Consider the following 26,732-nt stretch of genomic DNA (forward strand, 5'->3'; position numbering starts at 1 on the left):
ATGCACCGTACTGCGGGGGAACAGTTAAACGTTATTTTACAAGTGAAAAAGGAGCCCGGCGAACACCGGCGGAATTTTATTTTATTTTTCGCAAGTGGGTGGTGGTCCCTCGATCGCGCGCCGCCTCTTATATCGCCTCGGCGACTTTTCGCCGGCGAGTTTTCTCATTCTGATGGCTTTCGAAAATGAGAGGCGGTGGACAAGTTTTGCTGCCGGAGCCTTCGGTGAAATGGTATTTCGATCGCCCATGTATTTTTGAGAATACAACAACGTTTTTGTTCATTCGGAAGAATTGCGCTTTGAAAAAGTCAAATATTTCGTTGAAACAATTTTCAACGCGATATTTCAGATGGTATCTTATTTGGGAACCACCGAAGATATTTTCATCGCGGTTCGGAATACTTTTTATTTATGTTTTCATAAATTCGGTACCTTTTTTATTCTATATTTATATATAGAAATGCATTCGTTGTGATCAGTTTTAATTTTGTAGATTCTGTTTGGTTTTTTTGATTTTGTGATCATTTTGGGGGTTGATTTTCGACACTTAATATATTATGAAGCCATCTGTGGTAGTTTTTTAGAGGTACTCTAGACTAGAACTTTGAAGAGTTCAATTTTTTATTTGTCTTCGAACAGTGTTTCTTTTTTTTTAATTTATTCGTTGCATTATTCATTTTGCAATTGCAGCGAACGATGACGAAATAAAAGAGAATTGATGTACTCCGTATCAATCATTATTAAAATTGATATAATACGATACAATAGTGATTGCTAAACAGCGAATTTCCATGTAAGATAAAAACATTGTTTGCGCCAATTACGAGATACAGGAGCCACGCGAGCATTAATTTCGTTTCGCGATCATCTTAATAAATATAGAAAATAGTGCGACAGCATTTCTGAATTCTTTAAACGTTCCAACTGTTTCGTATTCGGCCGACCGATCATTATCATAAATGTATCGTCGCAATTTGCATTTCATAATAGTTATTCCGGTCGCAATTTATGTTACCGTCACGGCGCGTTTAATTCGGTGAAATTAACGCAACTCATGGCACACGAACGAAGTAATTCTATACGTTTAAACGGTGTGCATCAAGCAAACCGAAATTAACAGCCGACGAAACAAGTGTAAAACCGTCCGAGAAACATTTCCGCGGGCATCGTTGAGAAACGTACGAGAGCCGGTGAGAACACCGTACACCGGTATCTGTTTTAATAAAGTTCAACATTTTTTTTCACGGCTGCGTATAGCGGTAATATTTTCGGGAAAACTAGTGGCGCGGCGCAGATTCTAAATGGCCTCCACATATCTCTGAAATGCACCGCGCCGGTGCAGCTTTAAAATAATCATCTCGGAGCGTTGCAGCTCTCGCGTACTCCGCTACACTGGCGCGCAAAAACTTTGTTTTTCTTGAAACGACGTTCCGTGAGTTCTCGCGAACATAACGCGGCATGGACCAACAAATGCGAGACACACTTCGAAACCGCCGGACGTCCTCGACAGATGTCCTTTTGCCGTTTGAACTGGGACCAAGTCGATATTAACATGGGGGCGGGAAATTGATTTTCCAAACTTTCCAAATATTCTTTGCTATCAATCTTCTGTTGCTCTCTTTTTTTCTAGACTCGTCAATATCCCATTTCCCCAAATTTTCAAATATTTTATTCCTCACATTTGTTAACAATTCGTTTTCCGTATATGTATTCTGATATCTTTGAATGTTTTAAATAGAAACCCTCGTTTTTTGCACGCATTGAATGTTCCCGTTGTTCTAATTAAAAACGTGTTAGCATTGATTATTAATCAGTGTGAACCGAGCGAAAGTCGATTATAGTTTGCGAGGTACATTCGAAATGATTTGAGATTACGATATCGTATTTTTGACGATTTTTTAAATTACCGATGCAGTTTTGCGCGCCAAACCGTTTCTCGAACAGTAAACTTAAAACCTTAAGCCATAATTCCGCAATGGTCACAACGGAAACTTCTAATAATATTAACCTAATATTTTATGGTTTCTTGAAACGGTTGCTTCGGCCTGTGCACTTGAAACAATCGATCGGCTCCGAAAGAAGCGAAGACTTAGCAATCGAAAAAAAACGTCGTTTCCATCCCACGAATCGAGTGCATAAGATAGAAATTTTAACAGATCGCTGGTCTTTTTACGTTGAATAAGATGTTTATGCGTCGGTTGCAAAACGAGAAAATTAACTATCTTCTCGTAAATTGTGTTACACGAAACGTTGAATTCCGAGAAACTGAATGCAATATTACAGATCAGTATTGAGGAGAATAATACAAATAAAAATAATATATATATAAAAATAATACAAATAAAAATTCGTATTGCCCTGTGTATACACTGGTCATGAAGAATGACGCTAAATTTAGAAACATTTTGACGCGAAAATGACAACGGAAAGTAAGCTTGCTGTACTACGTACGAAACTACCGAACGCCACTTCATAAAAATTGAAATATGTGGAGCTACAGTAGCTCTTGGCAGCAAAAATATGGCGCATTCTGTAGGTAATGAATCACTCCGTACATTGCCGCAAGAAAAACACACGAACAGTTACGAATAACAGCTTGTACGGATGTTGCAATGCGCCGAAATAATTGGTCGATTTTTCTTGGGAAATTGTATCATTCGAAAACGTATTAACAAACGTAATAAAACGTATCAATATCGTAATAATAATCGTAATAAAATACATTAATATGTACAATAAAATACGTTAATAGTAGAACAAAATATAATAATACACGCAATAAAGCGTACGAAATAATTTATTTCATTTAATCTATTTACTATTCATCGTTTACTAAATTATTGATTTATAATTATGTAACATAATATAATATATAATATAATTATTCGAGTTGTTCCAGAATCTTTTCAATAATTTGCAACAGCAATTACAGAATAAATCTCAAATTTACATTATATAAACTTATTATAAATTCGTAAATAAGTTTAATTCTCCTATTTCAACTATAGATTTTATATTTTTATATAATTTCATATAAATCTATACCGAGAAATAGTTTTCACAAAAAGATGACTGCTTACAAATTCAACTCTGCAGATTCTACAAAGTATCAAGATCGTCGCCAGCCACTGATAATTACAAGAAACACCCCTAACGTGTTAAAGCGCGACCAAAAAATCGACGAATAAACGCGCTCGCAATTGATCTCCGCGCATAAAGTTCCGCAAGCCGATTGAAATCAGCGGATCCCGCGAAGCGTCGCGATTTCGAATTCGTGAAATGTTCGAGCAGAAAGAGAAACGCCGAAATGTATCCGGCGTGCGCGCGCGTTTTCTCCGATTCGCGGCTGGAAATCACGAGGTGCTGCATCGGTCTGGCCCCGAGCCGCGTAACAGAATAATAAAAGCGTCGGTTCAATTCGCGAAATCGAAAGCGCAATTCCATTTTTTTCCCCGGTTAGCATCGCGTGGAATTACGCTCGCATGCGCGCGCGCAAAAGCGAGGGAAAACGTTTCGCGCTCGTGTAACACACGTTTACAACGGCGTGTAGCTGCAAAGTATTTACACGTTCCGTGCGGCCACGTTCCGCGGACGTACATGCATTCGGCGCGGGTCATGACCGTCTGTTCTGCGTTCCGTGTATCCGACCGACAATCTGTGTATTTTCTCGACAGAATGCTACGTACTCGCGACGGCGAGCCCGCGCCGCGGCATTATATTTATGGCTGATAGCGGGAAACGACATTGCTCGTGTCTCTACCATTCCGCGGTATCGCGCCTCTACATATCCGCGATTCCTTGATCGAGTTTTATTTCGCCGCGGCCGGCTACAACCGATCGATTTATGCTGCGGATCGAGCCAGACGGCCGCGAATTTTCCTGCTCGCGGATGTTCATGGCGCGTTAGAACGGACGAGCCGTTTCTTCGTCGAACGAGGATGCTCGAAGTAACTTTTACATTTTCGGTGATATTTTAAGGGAAATTTCAATTAAATTGTGTATATCTTTGTTGGTTTTTCTTCTGTTTCTATTTTCTGCTATTTTAGTAGTTCAATGTTTTCTATTATTAGCAATATTTTCTAATACTTTTAATGTTTTCTACTATTTTTAATGTTTTCTACTATTTCTAATATTTTCTATTATTTCTAATATTATTTACTATACTTCGAATATCTCGTATCAAGATACCGATATTCGCAATAAAGATATTGAGATGAGGAGGAATTAAAATATTGAGATATCGCTGTTATTTTTTAATCGAGTATGAATTTTAAAAAATATACGAAATGAAGTAATACACACGATAAAGACAATTTTTGACGGAATTGCACGATAATTGTCCTTCCAATTGCGTTCAAAGATCAACAATTATCGTCGCTTTGAATTATTTATTCCAAAATTAATTTCATTACGAATCGATTAATTCGATCGTCGATTTTTCGGCGATTAATTTATGCCTTCGATCGCGTCGATTATATTTACCGATCGATTAATTCAATCGTCGATTTTTCAACGATCGGTGCCTTTGATCAGCGACTTACGATTTCGTTCCGGAATCGATTAATTCGATCGTCGATTTTCAACGATTAATTGGAATCGATTTGAATCGATTACGTTTACATCGATCTATCAATCGAATCAGAAATTTTAATCGATCGCCGTCGGACACGAACGCGCGACGGCAGCCGAGAGAATCGAAATGCAATCGCGGTAATTCTAATCTCCGGCGACGTAACCGCGCGGCTCGCATTAGCGGCCACGATTTTGACAACTTTGTTTGCCCATTAATCCGCGGGAGCGTACAGCCGTGCTCCGATCGCTATGTTTTTCAAGCTCTGTGTGCGCGTGTGTGTGTAGAACACAGCGAGCACGCGAAACCCGTCGGTTTCGCATCACGGTATTTACGTTTCCGTTGCATGAATGGACGCCGAGAACGGGCGTACGCGATACATAAAACAAGCCGCACGTCATAAAACGTTGCCGGAGCGCAAACAAAAACCGTGGCGCAAGCAATAAGTTGCGCACTCTTTTTTCCCTCCCCCCTGCCCTGCCCGTTGTGTGTTTCGATTTCCAGGGAAAACGGGTTAAACGTGGATTACACGGTGCCGGCTCGCGCGCTCGTTGCTCTCTCGCCGGCGAAATAACTCACGGCTATTAATTACGCGGAGCTCGATGCAAACCAATAGGGACGGCAAACTCGTCGGCGAGGAAACGAAACGATTGTCGCGGACGCCGCGAATGACAAATAACTATTAGGTCGCTCGCACGTGGAACACGCTGTTGTCTTGCGACATCTTTTCGGAAGGAATGCTTGCCGCTGTTTCTGCATCTCGAATTTCCATCAGAAAAAATCTCATTCTAATGAATTTTTAATATAAAATTTAATTATAATGAATTTTTATTGTTAAATTCAATTATAGTGAATTTTTCATATGAAATTTGATTATAATGCATTTTTATTATGAAATTTAATCACAATGAATTCTTATTACAAAGTTTAATTATAATGCATTTTTATCATAAAATTTAATTATAATGTATTCTTGTTATAAAATTTAATCATAATATATTCTTATTATAATATATGTTCTCTTGTATTTGTAAGAGCTTAAAGGAACGTTCACATCAGAAAATCTCCGACAACAAGAAAATGTTTATATAACCTATATGTATACATATCAAGTGTATACATAAAATACTAAAATAATAAAAATAAATAAAACGTATAATACGTATGTATAAAATATCCTTCGAATGAAGGAACGTTCGCATGACGAGCGTTCATGCAGAAAAGGCTTTCTCTTACTTCAATGTACGCACGTTCAAAGAAACTTCGTTAAACGGATACAAAATGGGATTGCAATAAATCCCCTCTCCCCCCCAAAAAAATGGGAATTTCTCAAAAGTTCACGCTAGAGTACCTCGTCAAGCAGCGTCCGTGTTTTGATGGCTTCAAAACGAATCCGTGTGTGGTTTATTTTAACTTGGTGTGCGAAAAAAAAATTGTAATTTCGAAATATTACACGCGAATTAACGAAGCTAGCTATTCCACAAGCTTTAGCACCAAGTGGCTCTCGTATACCTGCTTTATAACAGCATCTGAAACTTCAACCCTTTAAAGCACAATATTTGTGAAAACGTTCTCGCACGGTCGTGCGATCTTTAGAGAGCTGACCCAAAATCATTAGTTAAACAGGGTGAATCACGGAATTTCTTAAGCTGCGGAACCGTGTCGGTCAATTTTTAACCTTCAGTTGGCATAAAGGGGTCGTAAATGATGGGAATAATCGTATTTCTATTTCATTTTGTAGCGAAAGATTAATTTTCCATGCCAATGTTTATATGCTATTTCTTTTTAAATACTGGCTTTCTTTTATTTATCTAACGCTATTTTTATCGATCTCTTGTGCGCACTGTGGTAGCATTTGATCCGCGATTATGGTTGTTACCGTGGGTGTCTTGAAAAATAACGTTAATAGACGATGCCTTTGTAAATTCCAGAAACAAATGAAAATTAAATAATGAACTATGCCTGCGTCAAACAATACAATACTTATTTTCAACGCGTTGATTTGATAATAATTATAGGCGATGTTGAAACTTAGAAAAATTCGACTTGGAAAATAATTATGAATTAAAACGTTCGAAGGTGTCTTTTAACTATTTTGGTAAAAATAGTATTAAATGAAAACTGATTAAAAGCTCACTTTTGCACCTTTCGCTAGAAATCATATTTAAACATTTAAAAAATTGTCCCTTGTCCTCTTTGGTAAAAATAGCGTTAAATAAAAACAATTGAAAACAGTCTGTCGACACCAACGGTAAAAATAGTACCGAATTAAAATTTCGAAAAGATTCTTTCGTCCTTTCATCGTAAAAACAGCGTTAAACAAAAGCGAGATCAAAAATTGTATTCTCACTGGTTCGGTAAAAATAGCGTCGGTTCATCAGAATTTCAAATCAGCTGGAAGACTTCTCGCGGGACACCCTGTACACATTTACATCTCCGATTTATTTGTACATATTCAACCATCGAAAATTTTCACGAAATAATCTACGAGTGAACTCACCGTTGCACCTTTTGGTCCATCCATCCCGATGGGTCCCTAAAAAAAGACACTAGTCAGTTCCCCGTACTTGATCGCCGTCCACGGAGGCGAGAGAAAGTGAGAAGTCGAAAAGGCCGTGAACTGCCTTTGAAAATAATGATTCCACGTGAACGTAATGTGTACGCACTCGTGTCGAACGTGTGTCTATGCAACAGGTAAAAGTGTAATCGGGAAATCACAGTACATGTCGAGCTGCTTCCAAATATGGAATTCTCCCGATAAACTATATCGTACGTATACTCATTTATACAGAAAAAAAAGAATTAAAATATGAGGCAAATAAGCGTTTTTACATGAAGTTTTTACATTATATTTCGTACATATTTTACAGACTTTTTTTATCCTTGACTGGTAAACAGAGATTCGAGTCACCCAACACTGTACATTTTTTATCACGTCCCCTTTTCTACGTTTCTATCATTCCGTACATCAGAAAAGAATCAAATATGAATCCGAAGGTTTATCCAATATTAGATCACCACAATTACTTGCACTTTTTATTCGGAGTGTATCGTGAGCAGAGCAAGAATTTTATACCGGTTAAGAAAATCGTTCTACTAGACGTTTATGCAAAAATCATTATAGCAGTAGTTTATGCAAAAATCATTATAGCAGTAGTTTATGCTAAAATGATTATATTAGTTGTGAAAATCGTTACATCAGTTTACAAGTGTGAATAGAGTAATTTTTCCCTAATTCGCGCTCAGATTGCGCACCAAAATGGAAAATTTGGGAAGAGGAGATTACAATTATTCGAGCTTTGCTGTTCGTTCTTACAGTGATCGATTGTCAACAGTATAAAAACGAGACGCAAAGCTCGAATAATTGAATCTCCTCTTCCCAAATTTTCCATTTTTGTGCATTTTTTTTTACAAAATGGACGCGAATTAGGGAGAAATTACTATCAGCGTCCGATCGACTTTCGTGAAAATCACAGCAGCCGCCGTTCTAAAAATCACTGTGCCAGTCAAGGATTAACAAACGCAATCCGACGTATTTGGAAGCAAAACCTCGAGGCCACGGTTCGACGATTTGCGTGTATATGCGAATGCACGGGTGTCTGTAATAGAGAACAGGTATAACAGGTGAGAGCATTGCCCGAGAATTCCGGAAAAAGCACAGTTCGTAGTTGCTGAAAATACAGTAGTCGTGAAAAACGGAAACAACAACAACAACAATAACAACATCAACTAAAAACGAGAAAACCGCAAAAAAAGGAGGATATGAAGAAAGAAAGAGAGAGAGAGGGAGAACAGCTGAAACAATGAAAACAGAGCTACGATGTACGCGCGGCGAACGGAGAGAACGATTTAGTAGGTGTTATGTACGAATGAGAGAGACAGACATCGAGTGGATGGTTTATCGAAACAGAGAGGTGTGGAGAAAAAAGTGAGAGAACAAAGTATATTTATATATAGAGAGAGAGAGATATATATATAAGAGAACAGTGTAGCCAACAGTACAGACAGATAAAGGACTGGAATGAAAATAAAAAATAATATACCGGAAAACCGCTCTTGCCCATCAACCCGGCCACGCCCTGTAAGAAGGGGTATACAAAATTAAAAAATCAGTTACACCGAAACGGGTTAGGTGCTCTGAGGATCATGCGAAAGCGATGCTGCAACTAAAAGCGACAATATCCGGTCGTCCGCCGCGGAAACGTTTGCCCGCGGCGGTTCATTAATCGCAGCAATTAGACACTCTCGTGACAATCGTTGATCAATCGCCGTTGTACAGTCGCCGCGGAAAGTGACGCCGTTTGAAAAAACGAGGGAATGTTTTTTTTCTTCTTCAAAATTCTACCGGATGTCTCGAGGTCTTTCGAAGGCTAACGTTGAGCTTATTTGCGAGGCTATGATCGAGTAATAAAGAATTAATATAGTATAAATATAATATTATAGTAATATATATAATATATATATTATAATAATATAATATAATATAATATAAATTATAATAATATAATATAATATAATATAAATTATAATAATATATACTAATATGAATTAATGTAATATATACTAATATAGTATAATATATTAATATAATATAATAAAAATGAATATAATATAAAGTTCTTGACAAATAGCAAAAGTTATGTCATACTTAGAAGAAAAACCAAACTGTTTAGTGAAATTATATAATAAAACTAAGAGACCCAGAATAAAAAAATAATGTAAAAATGTAATGCAAAACTATTGTATATATTACACTACGTGTAACCCTACAAACATGATCCCACAAGTGGTCGCAAATTGCTATCAAGCAGATGCGACATTAAATAAATTAAATTAAAAACAAAGACAGTTCTTGAAATAATGAAAATTTAATAAGATACTCCCGAGCTGTAGAATTTTAATATTATATAATATATTGTATATATACATATATGATATAAAATGCTCGCTAGAAAACGTCCAAAACTTTTGCGAAAAATTCAAATTAGGGTAACGTATACTTGAATTGTAACCAGTCCGTAGATTTTCATGCGGAATAAATATTGTCTCCGTTAATTATACGTCGAATGCAACAGCATTTTTCAACTATTTCAACGTTAGCACTGTGTTTCACATTCGACGTACAAAATAATAAATAACAGATCGAAAATAATACAAATAAAATCTCAAGAAAATCTCGCGAAAATGTCGGACATTCGGTTGAACCTTTGAAAAGTCGTCTCGTTCGAAAAAACAAATAAAACGAAAACATTGTCAACGTATACTTTCGGCGACGACTTGTGTGCACGCTGGTAAGTACGACGGTTCCGTTGCAGGTCGATCCCGCGTTTGTTCGCGAAGTGTATCCTCGACGATCGAACGCGGCCGCGATGGAACCGTGAATTGCTCGGGCCTAGTTGAAATGGACATTTGCCAAGAACAACAGTCGCGAATTTACACAACGCCGCGCTGCGCTCCGATGACACTGTTTACGGTTTTGTTGCATCGCGGGCATGTCCTCTCGAGATTCTGGCAAATCGGAGACACGTTCTTGGACCGTTCGCTTTCGGACAATTCGGCCACGTAATTACGGCGTTCTTTATATTAACGCTAAACTGTTCATCGAAATTTGTCGTCGCTGAGGGCGTGAACGAATTTGCTCGAACTTCTCGAAGTTTTTTTTTGCAACGTTGTACTATTATTTTATAATATTATAATAATAGTATTATATTATTATTATTATATTATAACGTTACACTGGCATATTGTGACATTATATTGTTATTATTATAGTGTAACGTTACACTAGCATATTATGACATTATATTATTATTATTATTATTATATTATAACGTTATATTATTATACTATAACTCTATATTAATATATTATAACGTTATATTATTATACTATAACGCTATATTAATATATTATAATATTATATTATTATATTATAGCGTTATATTATTCTTATTACACTATAACGTTATATTATTATACTATAAAGCTATATTAATATATTATAGTGTTATATTAGTAAATTATAACGTTATATTATTATACTATAACGCTATATTAGTAAATTATAACGTTATATTATTATACTATAACGCTATATTGACATATTATAACGTTATGTTATTCTTATTATACTATAACGTTATATTATTATACTATAAAGCTATATTAATATATTAAAGTGTTATATTAGTAAATTATAACGTTATATTATTATACTATAACGCTATATTGACATATTATAACGTTATATTATTATATTATAACGCTACATTAATATATTATAACGTTATATTATTATATTATAGCATTATATTAGTAAATTATAACGTTATATTATTATACTATAACGCTATATTAACATATTATAAGGTTATATTATTATATTATATTTTAACGTTACACTAGCATACTATAATGTCCCATTATCATATTATAATACAACAAATTTTGAAAGCAACAATATACGGATTTATTTCCCGAGAATTTCAATGTAGCATTATTCGACCATTTTCGGATTTCGTTAAGTGCATATCCACGGAGGATTCGTCGGTTGGCGGTCACATTTTTTACCACTGCGCGTATTTCATCGCGAACGCGAGCATTCGACCGTAAACGGGCCGGCGCGCGGCGTGCACGTGCGACGACGTCAGTCGCGAATTTTCGCGAAGACTCGTTTACGCGTCGTCGTCGTTAAATGCAACATGCATGAAACTGCACTCTAAAATACGGGAACGTTACAAATACGTGTACAAGCGTATTGGGTGCGCAAAAAGGACAGGAAGGTTCTCTGTGCTTTGTCGGTGGTAAAAAAGCGCGTCTACTCACCTGAGGCCCGACTTTTCCCCTCTTTCCCCTTTTTCCACGCTGCCCGGGCGGACCTGCGACCGAAACAAAAACGATCATTATTATCCAATGCGCTCGTGACATCTGTGCGCATCTTTCTCTTTCTTTCTCTTAACATTCGGGAACCTTTGCAAATTCGCCCCTCAGGAACGTTCAGGTACATTTAAGTACTGCCTTCATCTTAACTTTATTCCTAATTAATAGTAATATTACAGATTACAGCAAGTGCATATATGTAGTATTATACAAGAATATATACATAATAACATGTACATATAACATACACAAGAATATACATATGTATAGATCATAATATGTGCATACAATATATGCAAGAATATACATGTGTATACATCACATAATATGTACATATGATATATGCAAAAATATACATGTATATACATCATAATATGTACACACGATATGTGCAAGAATATACATATGTATACATCATAATATGTACATACAATATATACAATAATATTATACACAATAACTACAATACAGTAACAAAATAAAATAATAATTCTTTCCTTAATTTCGTTACTCTTTATTTCTTCGGTTAGTTTAAAAACTTGAGAAATTATTTTAAAACAATTACACTAGACGCTCTCGTCTTTCCCTAAAATCCAACTAAAAAAAGAAAAAAAATAACATTTCGCTTGCAAGTAAGAAATAACGCACAAATTATTATCGTAATTATTCGAACGATATATGTTCAACCAAATAAAGATCGTTCTTCGCGACCGAAATATTAATAATATAACGTGTAAAAAAATGTCTTATTTCTTCTTTGAAATGAAATTCGCCCAGTTACGATCGCGCCGTCTGCACGTTCCGTCCCCGCGCGAACATAATTTGCAGGAGTAAAGGGATTCCGCTGTAAACGAGTGAAATGAAATTAAGTTAAATTGACACGCGCCGCGACGCGACGCGAAGCGACGCGACGAAGCGTAGAATAACGAAGGCCGGCGAGGCGGCAGCATTGAAACAGAAATTGAACGATTTTAGCGGCGGCGTGTTCGGTCGTTCAACGTCAAAGATATTTCGCGAGAATCGACGTAAGCGCGGGCCGTTTTGCGGAACCGGAAATCGATTAGCCACGGCGGCACACGAATTTCGCGGAAGCGCCGCGCTCTGCGCCGGCTTTGATCGCCGCGTTGCGTATAATAACAAGGTTTGTAATAAAAGCGTTAAACCTCGCCGTAACGCCCGGCGACACCGACGCGGAAAAATGCTTTCGAACGCTTTTAACGGTTTACAACGATCCCGCGTTCTACCGCGGCGGTCGCCCATCGGGATTACCCGCCGGTTCATCTTCCCGTGGAAACCCGACGCGACCGAAACGCGTTGTTCGGACAAACGTGATTTTTATATGGTTATCGGGCTCGTTAAGCTAAACGGTCGCGTTTATTCCGCTGCGACTGCACGCGCCGTTATTATTTGTTATTGCCACCGGCCTTGCGACGAACGTTGCAATTTTGTTATCGATCGGGGAAATTTTCTGATTTTTATTCGGCCCGAATTGAAAGCGGAATTTTGCACAAATGTGCTCTCGAAATTTTGCGATTTTTGGGCAAATTTTTGAGGGTGCAACAATGTTTGCACCCTCGCGATGCACGTTGCAATTTTGTTATAGATTCGGAGAAAATTTCTGCTTTTTATTCGGCCTGAATTGAGAGCGGAATTTTGCAAAAATGTGCTCCCGAAATTTTGCGATCTTTGGGCAAATTTTTCGGGTGCAACAATGTTCGCACCCTCGCGATTCACGTTGCAATTTTGTTATCGATCGCGGAAATTTTCTGATTTTTATTCGGCCCGAATTGAAAGCGGAATTTTGCAAAAATGTGCTTCCGAAATTTTGCGATTTTTGGGCAAATTTTTCGGCTGCAACAATGTTCGCACCCTCGCGATGCACGTTGCAATTTTGTTATAGATTCGGAGAAATTTTCTGCTTTTTATTCGGCCCGAATTGAAAGCGGAATTTTGCAAAAATGTGCTCCCGAAATTTTGCGATCTTTGGGCAAATTTTTCGGCTGCAACAATGTTCGCACCCTCGCGATGCACGTTGCAATTTTGTTATAGATTCGGAGAAATTTTCTGCTTTTTATTCGGCCCGAATTGAAAGCGGAATTTTGCAAAAATGTGCTCCCGAAATTTTGCGATCTTTGGGCAAATTTTTCGGCTGCAACAATGTTCGCACCCTCGCGATGCACGTTGCAATTTTGTTATAGATTCGGAGAAAATTTCTGCTTTTTATTCAGCCTGCATTTATTCGAATTCCTTGGCCACCACTCATTATCGTGCATCAAAAAGGTAGGACATTTTTTGTCGCACCGCGCCCTAAAAAGTTAAGGATTTAAATCGATGATTTTATCAATATATTCTCTGAATAATAATCTATCCTCCAGCATTTTTTTTCTGTAGGAATTACAATAAATTCTGTATGTTTGTCCCGATTGTCCTTCAGTTTGTAAGCAAAAATGGACAATAAAAAACGAGCCGCGAGACCCGAACGATCGTATCCTCTCTTCCCAAATTGTCCATTTTTATTTCCGAACTGACGGACAATTGGGAAGAATTTACTGTACTCGGCGTTCCGAAAGAATTTCCTATCGGAAATCCCTTGTCGATTCTTCCCTTTCGCGACGTCCTCGACGAATGGAGATGCGACGATTTTATTCGGGACAAATGGCGGATGTTTCTCGGGGAGGTTGATCCAGCAACGAGGCAACAAATGTGATCTCGGCAGGTCGGTTCTTCTGATCGCTATCAGCGTGTGCAGCCTCGAGTCGCATTGAATAGCAAGTATCCCAATCGCTGGCTTGTGGACGTGGTGGGCGTGTTGAATTTTCGCCCAAGACCACCAAATCTGACACGCTTAAGCTTCCTCCGTAGGGAACGAACATTTCGAACGCAAATTTCATGCAAAAGAATGTACATCCCCTAACGACCTACAGCTCATGATTCTGCGGGAGCGTCATTGAATTTTTATGAAAATGCTCCGCGAGAGTTCACGGATGATTCGAGAGAAAGAGAGAGAGGGGGAGAGAGTCGGAGAGGATTTGTTCGTTTAGCCTGGAAGTTGTGCTTTCGAGGAGGAATGTTAATTCTAGTCGGCGGACGTTGACGTAATCGACGGAATAACGATATTCGGGGCTTTTTAAAATGTACCCCGGAATTCGAATGTTCAACATCGAGTTACTTGTTCAACGCAAAATTAACCTGATAATTATGACACGACAACGTTGAAAGTAATTTGCGATTTAAATTGATAAGATTTAAAATAATAATGCACAGAACAGACTTTGAAGATAATAATACAGATTTATGAAACTAGAAATAAAAATACATATTTAAATAATAAATTTATAAAACTGGCAATAATAATAATTTAAATAAATATAATAATATAGAATATAAAATATAATAATATAAATATAAAAAAAATATAATATAAAAGAATAAATATAATATAAAAAATAAAATAAATATAATAATATAAAAAATATAATAATAATTTAAATAAATTTATAAAACTGGCAATAACAATATAGATTTATAGAACTAACAATAACAACACGAATCTATAAAACAAATGAACAATAACACAGCCTCGTAAAACTGAAAATAATAATACTGTGTAACAGAAAATAATTATGCAAATTGATAACAGTAAAAATAATAATAAAAAATAAAATTGACAACACAAATATATATGAAACTGAAAGTATTCACACACACTTAAAATCTGAACAATTAATTTTCCAAACACTCGAGAGGGTTGATTTAGCTCGGACACCCTGTAGTCGCGCAATTCGGTAGACCACGTTCCGATAAGCAACAGGTACTGATTCAACGAAAACAAATACAATGGGACAGGGCTACAACGAACGAGTGCTCGGACGAACACTTTTTATCAGGAAAATGAAATTGCTGCGGCGGAAAACGACGTCGGAGCGAACGGCGTTTTTCGCCGTCGTTTGTAACGACGCGACGGGCGAGGCTCGTTCCTCTCTCTCTCTCTCTCTCTCTCTCTCTCTCTCTCTCTCTCTCTCTCTCTCTCTCTCTCTCTCTCTCTCTCTCCGCCTCTATTTCTTATTATCATCATTAAAGACAATTTGCTTTCGCCTCTAAAAATTACATGGCGCGGAAAGAGTTCACGGCAATTTTCTTTTAGAAGGCCTTCATTTGATATTTCCATAATAACCTTTGGAGATAACGTTGGCGCTGTTAAGTCACACGAGATCTTCCGCTTTGTAATGTCAAACTACGCGCGTTAGAGGCATAAAATTGTCGCTGTGGGACAATTAGGATACTGAATGTATTTATTTTAAGGCTATTAACGTTTGCAACTGGAGTACTTTACTAATAGATGGATCGGTTGAAACATAATAATTTATTATAGGGGTATTAACATTTGTTTATGCGGCTGGTACACTCTAATAATAAATATATCAGTTGAAACATACTAATATATATTTTATGAAGATATTAGTACTTGTTTATACAACTGGTACACTCTACTAATAAATATATTAGTTGAAACATACTAATATATATTTTATGAAGATATTAGTACTTGTTTATACAACTGGTACACTCTACTAATAAATATATTAGTTGAAACATACTAATATATATTTTATGAAGATATTAGTACTTGTTTATACAACTGGTACACTCTACTAATAAATATATTAGTTGAAACATACTAATATATATTTTATGAAGATATTAGTACTTGTTTATACAACTGGTACACTCTACTAATAAATATATTAGTTGAAACATACTAATATATATTTTATGAAGATATTAGTACTTGTTTATACAACTGGTACACTCTACTAATAAATATATTAGTTGAAACATACTAATATATATTTTATGAAGATATTAGTACTTGTTTATACAACTGGTACACTCAACTAATAAATATATTAGTTGAAACATACTAATATATATTTTATGAAGATATTAGTACTTGTTTATGAAACTGGTACACTTTAGTAATAAAATATATCAATTGAAACATACTAATATATATTTTTTATAAGGGTATTAATAGTTGTTTATGCTACTGATACACTCTACTAATAAATATACCAGTTGAAAGGTACTAATATAATTTTTATAAAGCTATATCTTTATGCAACTGGTACATTCCTTATAAAATACATACCCTTATAAAAAATATATTAGCATCTTTCAACTGTTACATTAATTAGTAACATACCCTTACAAAAAATATATTAGTATCATCCAATGAATATATCAGTTGAAAGATGCTAATATATTTTTTACAAGGATATTCATACTTGTTTATGCAACTGGTACACTACCAATAAATATATCAGCCGAAACACCCTAATATATTCATCACAAGTATTTTAATACTTGTTCACACGACTGGAACTCTCCACTAATAACTACATTAGTGCCTCTCGAGCGTACTCTTTCCATCGTACCAATCAAAAATATTGTTTACCCAGCTGTTCCCCGAAAATAGAAATATCCGCTGGCTGTCACGGAACACCCCATACAAGTTTCATAAATTACTCTGCGGATGGTACACCGGCAGAAAGCGTATTAAATACTTGTTCATGGTACCTGGATGCTCTCCGGCGAGAGACGTATTAGTATCTTTTAAGCTGGCTTTCATCCGCCATACACTCGGATCCATAAGTTTGAACTTTTCGAGCGTTGTTGGGGAGGAAATCGCTGCTACTATAGTACACACGTATATACGTGTATATATGTATATATGTATACCACTATTCAAATATGGCGCGTTCCTTTTGTCAACCCCGTCCCGCTTTTCGTCGGTCTGCTCTCCCGCCTATTGTCCTCGGCCCGCCCGTAAACGTATACATACGCCGCGCGTATACACACACACACACGCGTGGCGCACACCTACACGGAAGAACTCGGGGAATAACACGGGAATGAATACGGGAAGTATCGTTGATACACACGCATTGGCGTAGACAATGGCCAATTCGCTGGTTCACGGGTGAAGACGTCTCCTTTATCTTTCGGTATCACTTTGTGCCTCTGTGCATAATGAGGTGGACAAAGTGATATCGTCGTGTTTATTGCCAACGATGGCGACGGTACGGCGGGTATCGTTTTTAACGAACGTCATTTTATCTGAGAATTTTTGCCGGGTGCGGGAAACAATTTCCTATAATTCGCAGGATCTTTCTAAATGGAACTGCTTTGAATTAAACATATTTTAATGGAACAGTTTTCAATCAAACATTTTTTAATGGAACAGTTTTCAATAAAACATTTTTTAATGGAACAGTATTCAATAAAACATTTTTTAATGGAACAGTTTCAAATAAAATATTTTTTAATGGAACAGTTTTCAATAAAACATTTTTTAATGGAACAGTTTTAAATAAAACATTTTTTAATAGAACAGTTTTAAATAAAACATTTTTTAATAGAACATTTTTGAATTTAACATCTTTAAATAGAACATCGTCAAAGAAAACATTTCTAAATAGAACATCTTCAAGTAAAACATTTTTAAATAGAACAATTTCAAATAAAACACTTTTAAATAGAACAATTTCAAATAAAACACTCTTAAACAGAACATTTTCAAATAAAACACTTTTAGATAGAACATTTTCAAACAGAACATTTTAAAATAGAGCATCATTAAATACAACATTAAAAAAAAACTCTTTAAATAGAACATTTTTAAACAAAACGTACGTTTTAGCAGAACAAGCTAACAAAGTTTTTCATTGACGCGGAAGCAGCACGCAAGCGAATCAAATTGCTTTGCCTCCGGTGTAATAATTTTGCCTCTCCAGATTGCTAAAATATTACGCCGTCCTTGCTGGAGGACCGTGTGCTCCTTTCCCCGCGGTATACTAAACAGCGGTGGCGACCATCGAGCGAGCCAAGGGTCGCGCATTGTACTATATACTCCACTTAGGAGATTAATTGTGTAAAATTCTGAATTACTTAATTAATTACTTGATTGCGGACAGGTCGCCCCGCAGCATATAATCTTGGAAATTGCTTTCCTCTTCTTACCGCGACGCTCGCGACGTTTTCCAGACCTCTATTCCTTTAATCATTATCATTTCTCTTGTTTTAAATCGCATTAATGGCGTTAATAATTCAGCTGTTTAATAATTCATATTCTCCACAGAACGAACAAAATTAATTATTTATTTCGATTTGCATGCTCGATGCACAGTTTTCTCTTTCATATTCCGTGCGAGATTTTCTTTTAATTTCTGCACAAGCTTCGCCAAATTTTTAATGATTTTCGATAAAAGAAGGAAACGTCGAATAATACGTGCCGATCTAGCGCGAAAAGATTTAAACGACGCGAAATTTCGAAGTAACGCTCTAAAATGGACAGATAATTTAGGCGGTCGCGTGAAAACACCGAAGTTGCTCGAGGACGCGCACCGGAACTATAACTTCGGGGAGCGTCGCGCTCGCCTAAAAGCTATGCAAAACGATTGTTCCCGGTTCGCAAAGGCCCGTCTCGCTGCGGGGTAACTCGCGCGACCCCCCCGTCAAAGTCTTTAGCGCGAATAAGAACAAGATTAATGCCCAGCTTCGGGATTGTTTCGGGCGCGGCGCGGTGCACGCGCTCGGGCCGAACTAACGACACTCCGTTTTCGTTTACAGAATAGCTCCAGGCAGCCGGAAAATGAGCGACCAATGCAAAGGCGGCCTTTGCGTTCGGGTACAGTGATTTCACTGATCGCTCTCGTGTGTTTGCTCTCGCCGATCTGACAAGGGAATACGCTGTGCCCACACACGCCGGTCCCGATGAAATTTGTACGAGAGATGAGCCTTGGGAATAGATTTTTCTTAACGTTCACGGGACCCGAGGGCCGCTCCAACTGCCTTCTCAATTGCTCTGTTCTGGAAATTCGAGCAATCGCTTTGAGAAGTGTCTCTCCTCTGTCTTCTGTTATTGTACTTTTCGAACTGGACGATTTATTCGGAAAATTTATTCCGAGAGTTTAGTCGATGTATTATTCGAAGAATTTAGTCGATATATTATTCGAAGAATTTATTCGATATATTATTCGACATAGTATTCGAAGAATTTATTCGATATATTATTCGACATAGTATTCGAAGAATTTATTCGATATATTATTCGACATATTATTCGAAGAATTTATTTGATATATTATTCGACATATTATTCGATATATTATTCGACATATTATTCGAAGAATTTATCCGATAATTTATTCAAAACGTTATTCGGATAAAATTTGATTTGAAACAGTAATCGAAAATTTGTCTAGCAAAAATTTGATCTGATTTGTCTTCGCGAACAGTCGAACGCGGTCTGCAAAAGGGTTAATTTGGGAGTCCGAGAGTTTGCGTACGATCCGCGAAAATACGATCCACAAACGACGAAAGTCGGTATAAAAATCATACGAATGCAGCCAAAGAGAGAGTTAACGGTTGAATGAAGAAGAAAATGAGAAATAAGCGAGACCTGAATACCTAATTAACTCGTTTGTCTCGGTTAACAAGTTAAGCTCGTCCGAAGTATCTAACGTGTTTTATATGTATGTATATCACTCGCGCGCGCGTTTCGTTTCATCGGTAATTCATAAATTTGCCCGTTCCACGATCAAGAGATGAGGAATTGCTGCGTGCAAATACACCGGGAAAAGCGTGCGGATGTTGCTGAAGTAGTCCAATCTGATAAATCTGCGACGAGAAAGCGACTTCATTCAATTAGTTTCCGCAAAACCTTGTTACCTCACTTGTTAACAGGAACGGCGTAATCCTTTTATACGACAACGCATGACTTTATGCCGCTTCCGCTTCGTGAAAAGCACGGATTGCCGACTGGGCAGGTTTAACAGATCATAGTTGCGGTCCGAGCACGGTCAATTATCTCCGTTTGTGACGAGTTTCATCTTGATCAATTTTATCTGCGGATTTCGTGCGTTTCTGATATGAATGGACGGGACACCGAGATGTAAATTAGAACAATTCTAAAACATTGTCTGCCTACGCCACAATTTATTAAAATTATTAACGGAGTAAATATATTTCTCTTCCATTTTTATTATTTCCAAGTCTCGAACTCTTCAAAATGCGCGCGCGAGTGGTTCTGCGATCACGCTATATACACTCGACACTCTGTATAATACTTCTTGACGATAGTGTACCCGCGTGCCACTGCAGTTTCTTTCCTTTGCAACCCGCTACTAGGAGGTTGATTCAGTCCCGAATCGACCAACCGCAGAATCTTCTTCTCCTGTTCAGAGCCTAAGCAGGAACTATTCACCGGCGAACCTTAGCACTTCGGAGAATACGTATAAAACCCAGATTCAAGCAAGTTTTCAAGCACGGTCCCTTTCATACTACCCCGTATCTGATCCTTACAGCCGCGCAAACATCCGAGATGTTATCCTCTAAGCAACTGCCAACTTCGACGTACAATCACCGCAATCTATTCGCAAGGGTATTGATTCCCTTCGATACTAACGATTTATAATGATTGGGGCACTCTGCTTTAGTCGATATTGTTCTGAATATCTACTTTAGTCGATGTTGTTCGGAGAATCTACTTTGTTCGATATTATTTAGAGTGTTTACTTTATTCACAATAGTATTTAGCTATTCTATTCTATACTATTCAGAGTATCGACTTTATTCGGTATTATTCAAAGTATTTACTTTATTCGATATTATTCTGAGTGTTTACTTTATTCAATATTATTCAGAGTATCTACTTTATTTAGTACAGTCCAGAGTGTTTTCTTTATATAATATTATTCAGGGTATCTACTTTATTCAATATTATTCAGAGTATCTATTTATTTTACTCAATATTATTCAGAGTATTTACTCTATTCAATATTATTCAGAGCATCTACTTTATTTAGTATAGTCCAGAGTGTCTACTTTATACAATACTATTCAGAGTATCTACTTTATTCAGTACCATTCAGAGTATTTACTTTATTCAATATTATTCAGAGCATTTACTTTATTCAATATTATTCAATACCATACAGAATATGTATTTACTTTATTCAATATTATTCAAAGTATTTACTCTGTTCAATATTATTCAGAGTATCTATTTTATTTAGTATTGTCCAGAGTATCTGCTTTATTCGATACTATTCAGATACTGCTCTATTGAATACAACGCAGAGTATCTACTGTATTCAATTCTGTCTAGAGTGGTCTACTTTATTCGATATTGTTCAGGATATCTGTCTTATTCGATATTATTCAAAGTATCTACTTTATTCAATACCACCCAGAATGCCCACTTTATTGAATACTATCCAGATTATGTACTATATTCAGCACTATCCAGAGAATCTGCTTTATTCGATACCATCTAGAGTATCCACATTATTCGATACCATCCAGAGAGTGTCGAAATAGTTAAGTAATTATAGCCATTAAAATATAAAACAATCACTGAAAAAGGGAAACAGCAGAATTTATAACAACTAACGAATAATATATTATACACGAACATTATATAACAAGTAGTACTTGTAATAACTAATTTATAGCAATTCTGTAACAACAATTTTAACGTGTGATAATCGTTAATCGTTAATCAAAACAAAAAATGGTCCACATCGATTGTACAAAGGTGAAATAAAAATGTATTCTCTCCTATAACAATTTCAAGAAATTGAAACCGATGCAACAATAATTGGTAAACTTTTCTCGTCTCTTCGACGTTCTACACATTTTTGCCATCCATTTTCGCAATAAATGCATAAAATCCCCTGTGAACTTGTCAAGTCTGTAACATGTGGACATTAGGAAGCGATCCACGAGATTGTTAATTCGGCTACCGGAGCCTCCCCCGCGGTGACTGTCAGTGGTCCCGCAACAATGCGTGCAGAGTTGTCCCGGAATTTGCAAAAACAAACATTGTTGCGACCATCCAGCGTACCGGCAGACGGAAGTTCCGCCTCGAAGCAGCAAGCTAGAAGATGATTGTACCGGTTGTACGATGTATTTCTAGGGAAACGGCGAGCCGAGCACAAACATTTCGAGTTTCCCTTTCTAATAACACTAATTCCATGCGCGTATGACCATTTACAATGACTGCCATACCTGTTTAGAGTCGCGGAGGATGCTCGGCGACTTTCTGCATTACTGTACCGCCTTCTGTACGCGTACAGTGACGTGCAAAAGTTCTCGTCCGACAGATCTTTCATTTAAAGAGGCGGCGAGATCAATGCAAAATGATATTTGCATCGAAATATGCGATTTAGTATGCGATTCGAGCGCGGATTTATGTATTTATATAATACATTTTTATTTCACTTCTGATGCTTGCAATTGATTCGGATAATTTTCGATTCAGAGAAAATTTGCGAGAATCGTTCGATTATAATTCTCATAATCCTTAATCAATCTCGATGTTAATCATTCTCAATAATCGTTAATAATTCTCATAATCCTAAATCCTTGTGTTGGTAAAATACAAAACGCGAGTTCATTTTACTGCATTTTTCGAATTTATAGATTCGAATAAATGCACCGATAAAACACGAATAATTGGTATTGGCACGACGTTGTTGTTAACGAGAGAGGAAACGTCCTCGTTCCATATTTATTTATTTGTAATTTATTCTAACACGATCGTATCACCTAATGGAACAATTAGCGCCCACGTGTCTCTTATTCCTTCGAATCCCCCAATTGGGGTCGAACAGGGGTTTCGATTCCGGGAGACTGTATGCGATCGCGATTACCCATGCATCGACCTAATTCCAAGCAGGAGAATACTATTCGCCGTGAATCGGAATCATGCCGCGATGAAAATTTCGGTTCGCCCCGGGATCCCGGGGGCCTAAACTGTCCGAACTAACGGCAAATTTTCGTCCGGCGAATTGTTTTACGACCACTTCGACTCGGAAACTCGGACACTCGCGGACACCACATGTGCCGGGCACACCAAAATGGAACGTTTCCAGCCATAAAACAGCAAAAAAAAAAAAGAAAAAGGAAAAAAGAAAGAGTTACGCTTTGCCTGCCCGAAACTTCGAACAATGCGGCGGAGTTTTTTTCCCCGTAACAAACTGCCGCTCCGACAGTCAAGACCCGCGCTAGACACCTGCAACCACGTGCATTGCAGTAACCCGCACGAATCGGAGGACTTGTCAACCAGTGCTTACACGAATAACCAGTTGCAGGTGAACGACATTTATCAAAATCCATCGCAGACAGATGGGACGATGGCCGGCTGAAACGCGAAGGAACGATGGGAATCGCGAACAATTTCATATGCAATTCCAAGACTGCGTTAATGCGTGTACTACTGTCCAAAACTATTATCTTCTTTATCTGTCGAAAGTGCAATATACCCTAGAAAGTTCAAAGTTGCGTTTTCCAAAAATGCATTCTGCAATCATGCAAAAGATGCATTAATTGGAAACGCTGACAGTGTATTTTTTACCAGGCTCTATATTCTTGTGCATTTATTGCAAAAATTAGCAAGTGCAATCTAAAACAGTGCAACGATTCAAAGAATTTAGTAATAATAAATTTAATAAAATAATGAATAATAAAATAATGAATAATAATAATAATAATAATGAATAATAATAATAATAATAATAATAATAATGAATAATAATAATATTCAATAAAAGAAATTACGTTCTTTTCAGCTCCTGTATCTTGTCGTCAATGAAGAACATTTTCATTTTAAATAAATATCCGCGGTCTGGTTAATGATAAGATAAATTTATGATACTTAGACTGCAGTTTTGAGACTATAGCACGTTACTCGAGCTTGCCAACTTGAGCCAACTCTCGAGCTTGAAACTTTATGCGAAAAGAAGCTCCCGACGCAATGTCTCCTTTTTACCAATTTTCAAATACGATCAACTTTTCGGAAGCAAAATAAACGAACGTTATCAAGACTTGGAAATTACCACGCCACGATACAATTTACCCTAAGCAGGAGAGAGACGCGGAACAATTACCATCGCGTAATTCTGACTGTTTATGACGTAGGCACCTTGCACAGGCTCTGGCAGCCGCTTTGAAATTAGCGGCTCATTAATTCGGGAAAAAAACTTCTTGCGCCGGCGAACTTACAATTACTTTACTTTACGGGAAATGCTTCTAAACCCATTATACAACGTTTTTTCAAAAGAGCAGGTTAAGAGCCTGCGATGTAATAAAAGTCGGTCCACGGCCGGAACGGAGGCCCGTTTCCACGGGAGATCAATCCACGCGCTGCATATTCAATATTTTCCACTCATTCAAATTATTAAAAGGAAATATTCGTTTTCATTTCGCCTCTGTCCCGTGCAATCGACTTCGAGAACTTTTATTTTGCTTGAGAGACCCGCGCAGTTTATTAATCCTCTCACTCATTCATCCTATCTACTCGATGTTCAATGAAAAGCTCGCATAGAAGGTATTTTCTTTTTTATTATTATTGAGCAAGACGTGCATTCTTTTGAATTACTCGATGAAATAATAGAGATATTTTTTTCTCGTTTACTTTGTGAAGAAAGTAGTGCACTCATTTCTGCTTATTGCATTTTTTAAGAAATAATGCATTTATTTCTTCTTATCTATTATCCATAAATAATGCTTCAATTTTTTCTCAATTAATTTGTAGAAATTACGCATTCGTTTCTTTCTATTTCATTTCAAGAAATAACGCACTTATTTGTTCGCATGGTTGCCATAAAATGCCCGCAAAAAAGGCACGATCTCGAGCGAACACGAATTCCTAAAAAATTCCGGAATAATAATTTCACGGAGACGTTGTTCCCGCGAAAATATGTAAATCACGTTGAAAGTTCAATGAGAAATCTTTCGCAGGCTTTTGCATGGAATCGAGCGGCAAGAGTGCAGCAAAAGGTTATCCTTCGCTCCGAAACTGGATTATGCTGCAGTTTTCCCTGTGTACCCTTGTCGGTCAAGACAGAGGTCTTCAGACATGCCAGGCACAAAGGGTTGTCCCTTGGTAATCTAGTATCGGACGGTCTACTGCGAGATAAATTCGATTTCGGGGGCGAGGAGGGGGAGCCCTTTTGACCCCTTTGCGTGGCCACGCTCCTCCATTGTCCGGCGAATTGTTTCCATTACATCGACGCTAAAACTGCGAAGTACGGGCTTAGACCAGATAGAACGATCATGTTCCGTCCTGCGCGAAATATCTGAAACATTATCTGGCTTGCACAATCTTCTCTGTACCACTCGCTCAAATATCCGATTTCGCTCGCGTTCATCGCGACGTGCGAAATCGAATTGCGCGAGTGGAAACGGTGGGACTCTGTTCGCACGAAATAATTCGTCGAATCGTTGATTCGACGATGAATTGCTTTTTACCGTGACCAATTTAAGTGGATCCGTTTCATTTTTCTCGCGTCGTTTCTATTAATCGGTTCCATGTTATTTGTAATTAACCGTCGATGAATTTCGTTGGACAGAGTTCGACGTTATTCGAATTGTTTCGAATAAATATTCATTTCAAGTAATTTTATTCGAAGGAATTCATTTTGGTCGAATACTTTATTCGAATTACCATTATTCATTATTCGTGACAAATTATTCGATGTATTTATTCGAATTGTTCTACATTTTTCATTCGAATAAGTTATTCGAATAGTTCTCTATTTTTTATTCGAATAAGTTATTCGAATAGTTCTACGTTTTTTATTCGAATAAATTATTCGAATAGTTCTCCATTTTTCATTCGAATAAGTTATTCGAATAGTTCTCCATTTTTCATTCGAATAAGTTATTCGAATAGTTCTACATTTTTGATTTTTGAATAATTGCTTCCCTGTTGTCAAATTAATTTCGAGTAAAACGATAAGGTTTTCAGATTAACGATGTTAATGAAACAAAATTAAGAAGACAGAGAAATAATAATATTTTCTTATCTAGTTCTCATTTTTCTGTGTATTAATGTTATTGATGCAATTAATATATTGTAATTTATATATTATGCCAATATATTATGATATTATTAATATGCAACAAAATCAGAAGTAAACAAGAAAATGTTAATACAGAGAAAAGTAAGAAGTAAATAACAAAATATTATTAATATAAAGAAAAATAAGAAGCAAATGTGAAAATAATAATATAGAGAGAAATCAGAAGTAAACAAACAAATATTATTGATACAGAGAAAAATAAGAAGTAAATAACAAAATATTGTTAATATAGAGGAAAATAAGAAGTAAATGATAAAATATTAATAATATAGAGCAAAATATTAAGTAAATAAGAAAATATTATTAACACACAGAAACATAGGAAGTAACCAAGAAATTATTATCAACATACAGAA

At 36.8% G+C, this 26,732-nt stretch overlaps 1 protein-coding gene across 20 annotated transcripts in view; it reads right to left on the reverse strand.

Annotated features, from left to right (window-relative positions):
* The window catches only part of LOC117227218 (uncharacterized), a 286,153-nt gene that overhangs the window by 64,720 nt on the left and 194,701 nt on the right, over positions 1 to 26,732 (reverse strand). For 17 of the 20 annotated variants that reach the window (XM_076518516.1, XM_076518502.1, XM_076518501.1 and 14 more), the window contains 3 exons: positions 11,396 to 11,448; positions 8,614 to 8,649; positions 7,071 to 7,106 (listed from right to left, as the gene is read on the reverse strand). In XM_076518516.1, coding sequence (XP_076374631.1) covers positions 7,071 to 7,106; positions 8,614 to 8,649; positions 11,396 to 11,448 — 125 coding nt within the window. The remainder of the gene's footprint in view (positions 1 to 7,070; positions 7,107 to 8,613; positions 8,650 to 11,395; positions 11,449 to 26,732) is intronic. The other 3 variants (XM_076518517.1, XM_076518511.1, XM_076518509.1) reach the window with 1 other exon arrangement.

Source organism: Megalopta genalis, chromosome 2, assembly GCF_051020955.1.
Source record: "Megalopta genalis isolate 19385.01 chromosome 2, iyMegGena1_principal, whole genome shotgun sequence".
NCBI lineage: Eukaryota > Metazoa > Arthropoda > Insecta > Hymenoptera > Halictidae > Megalopta > Megalopta genalis.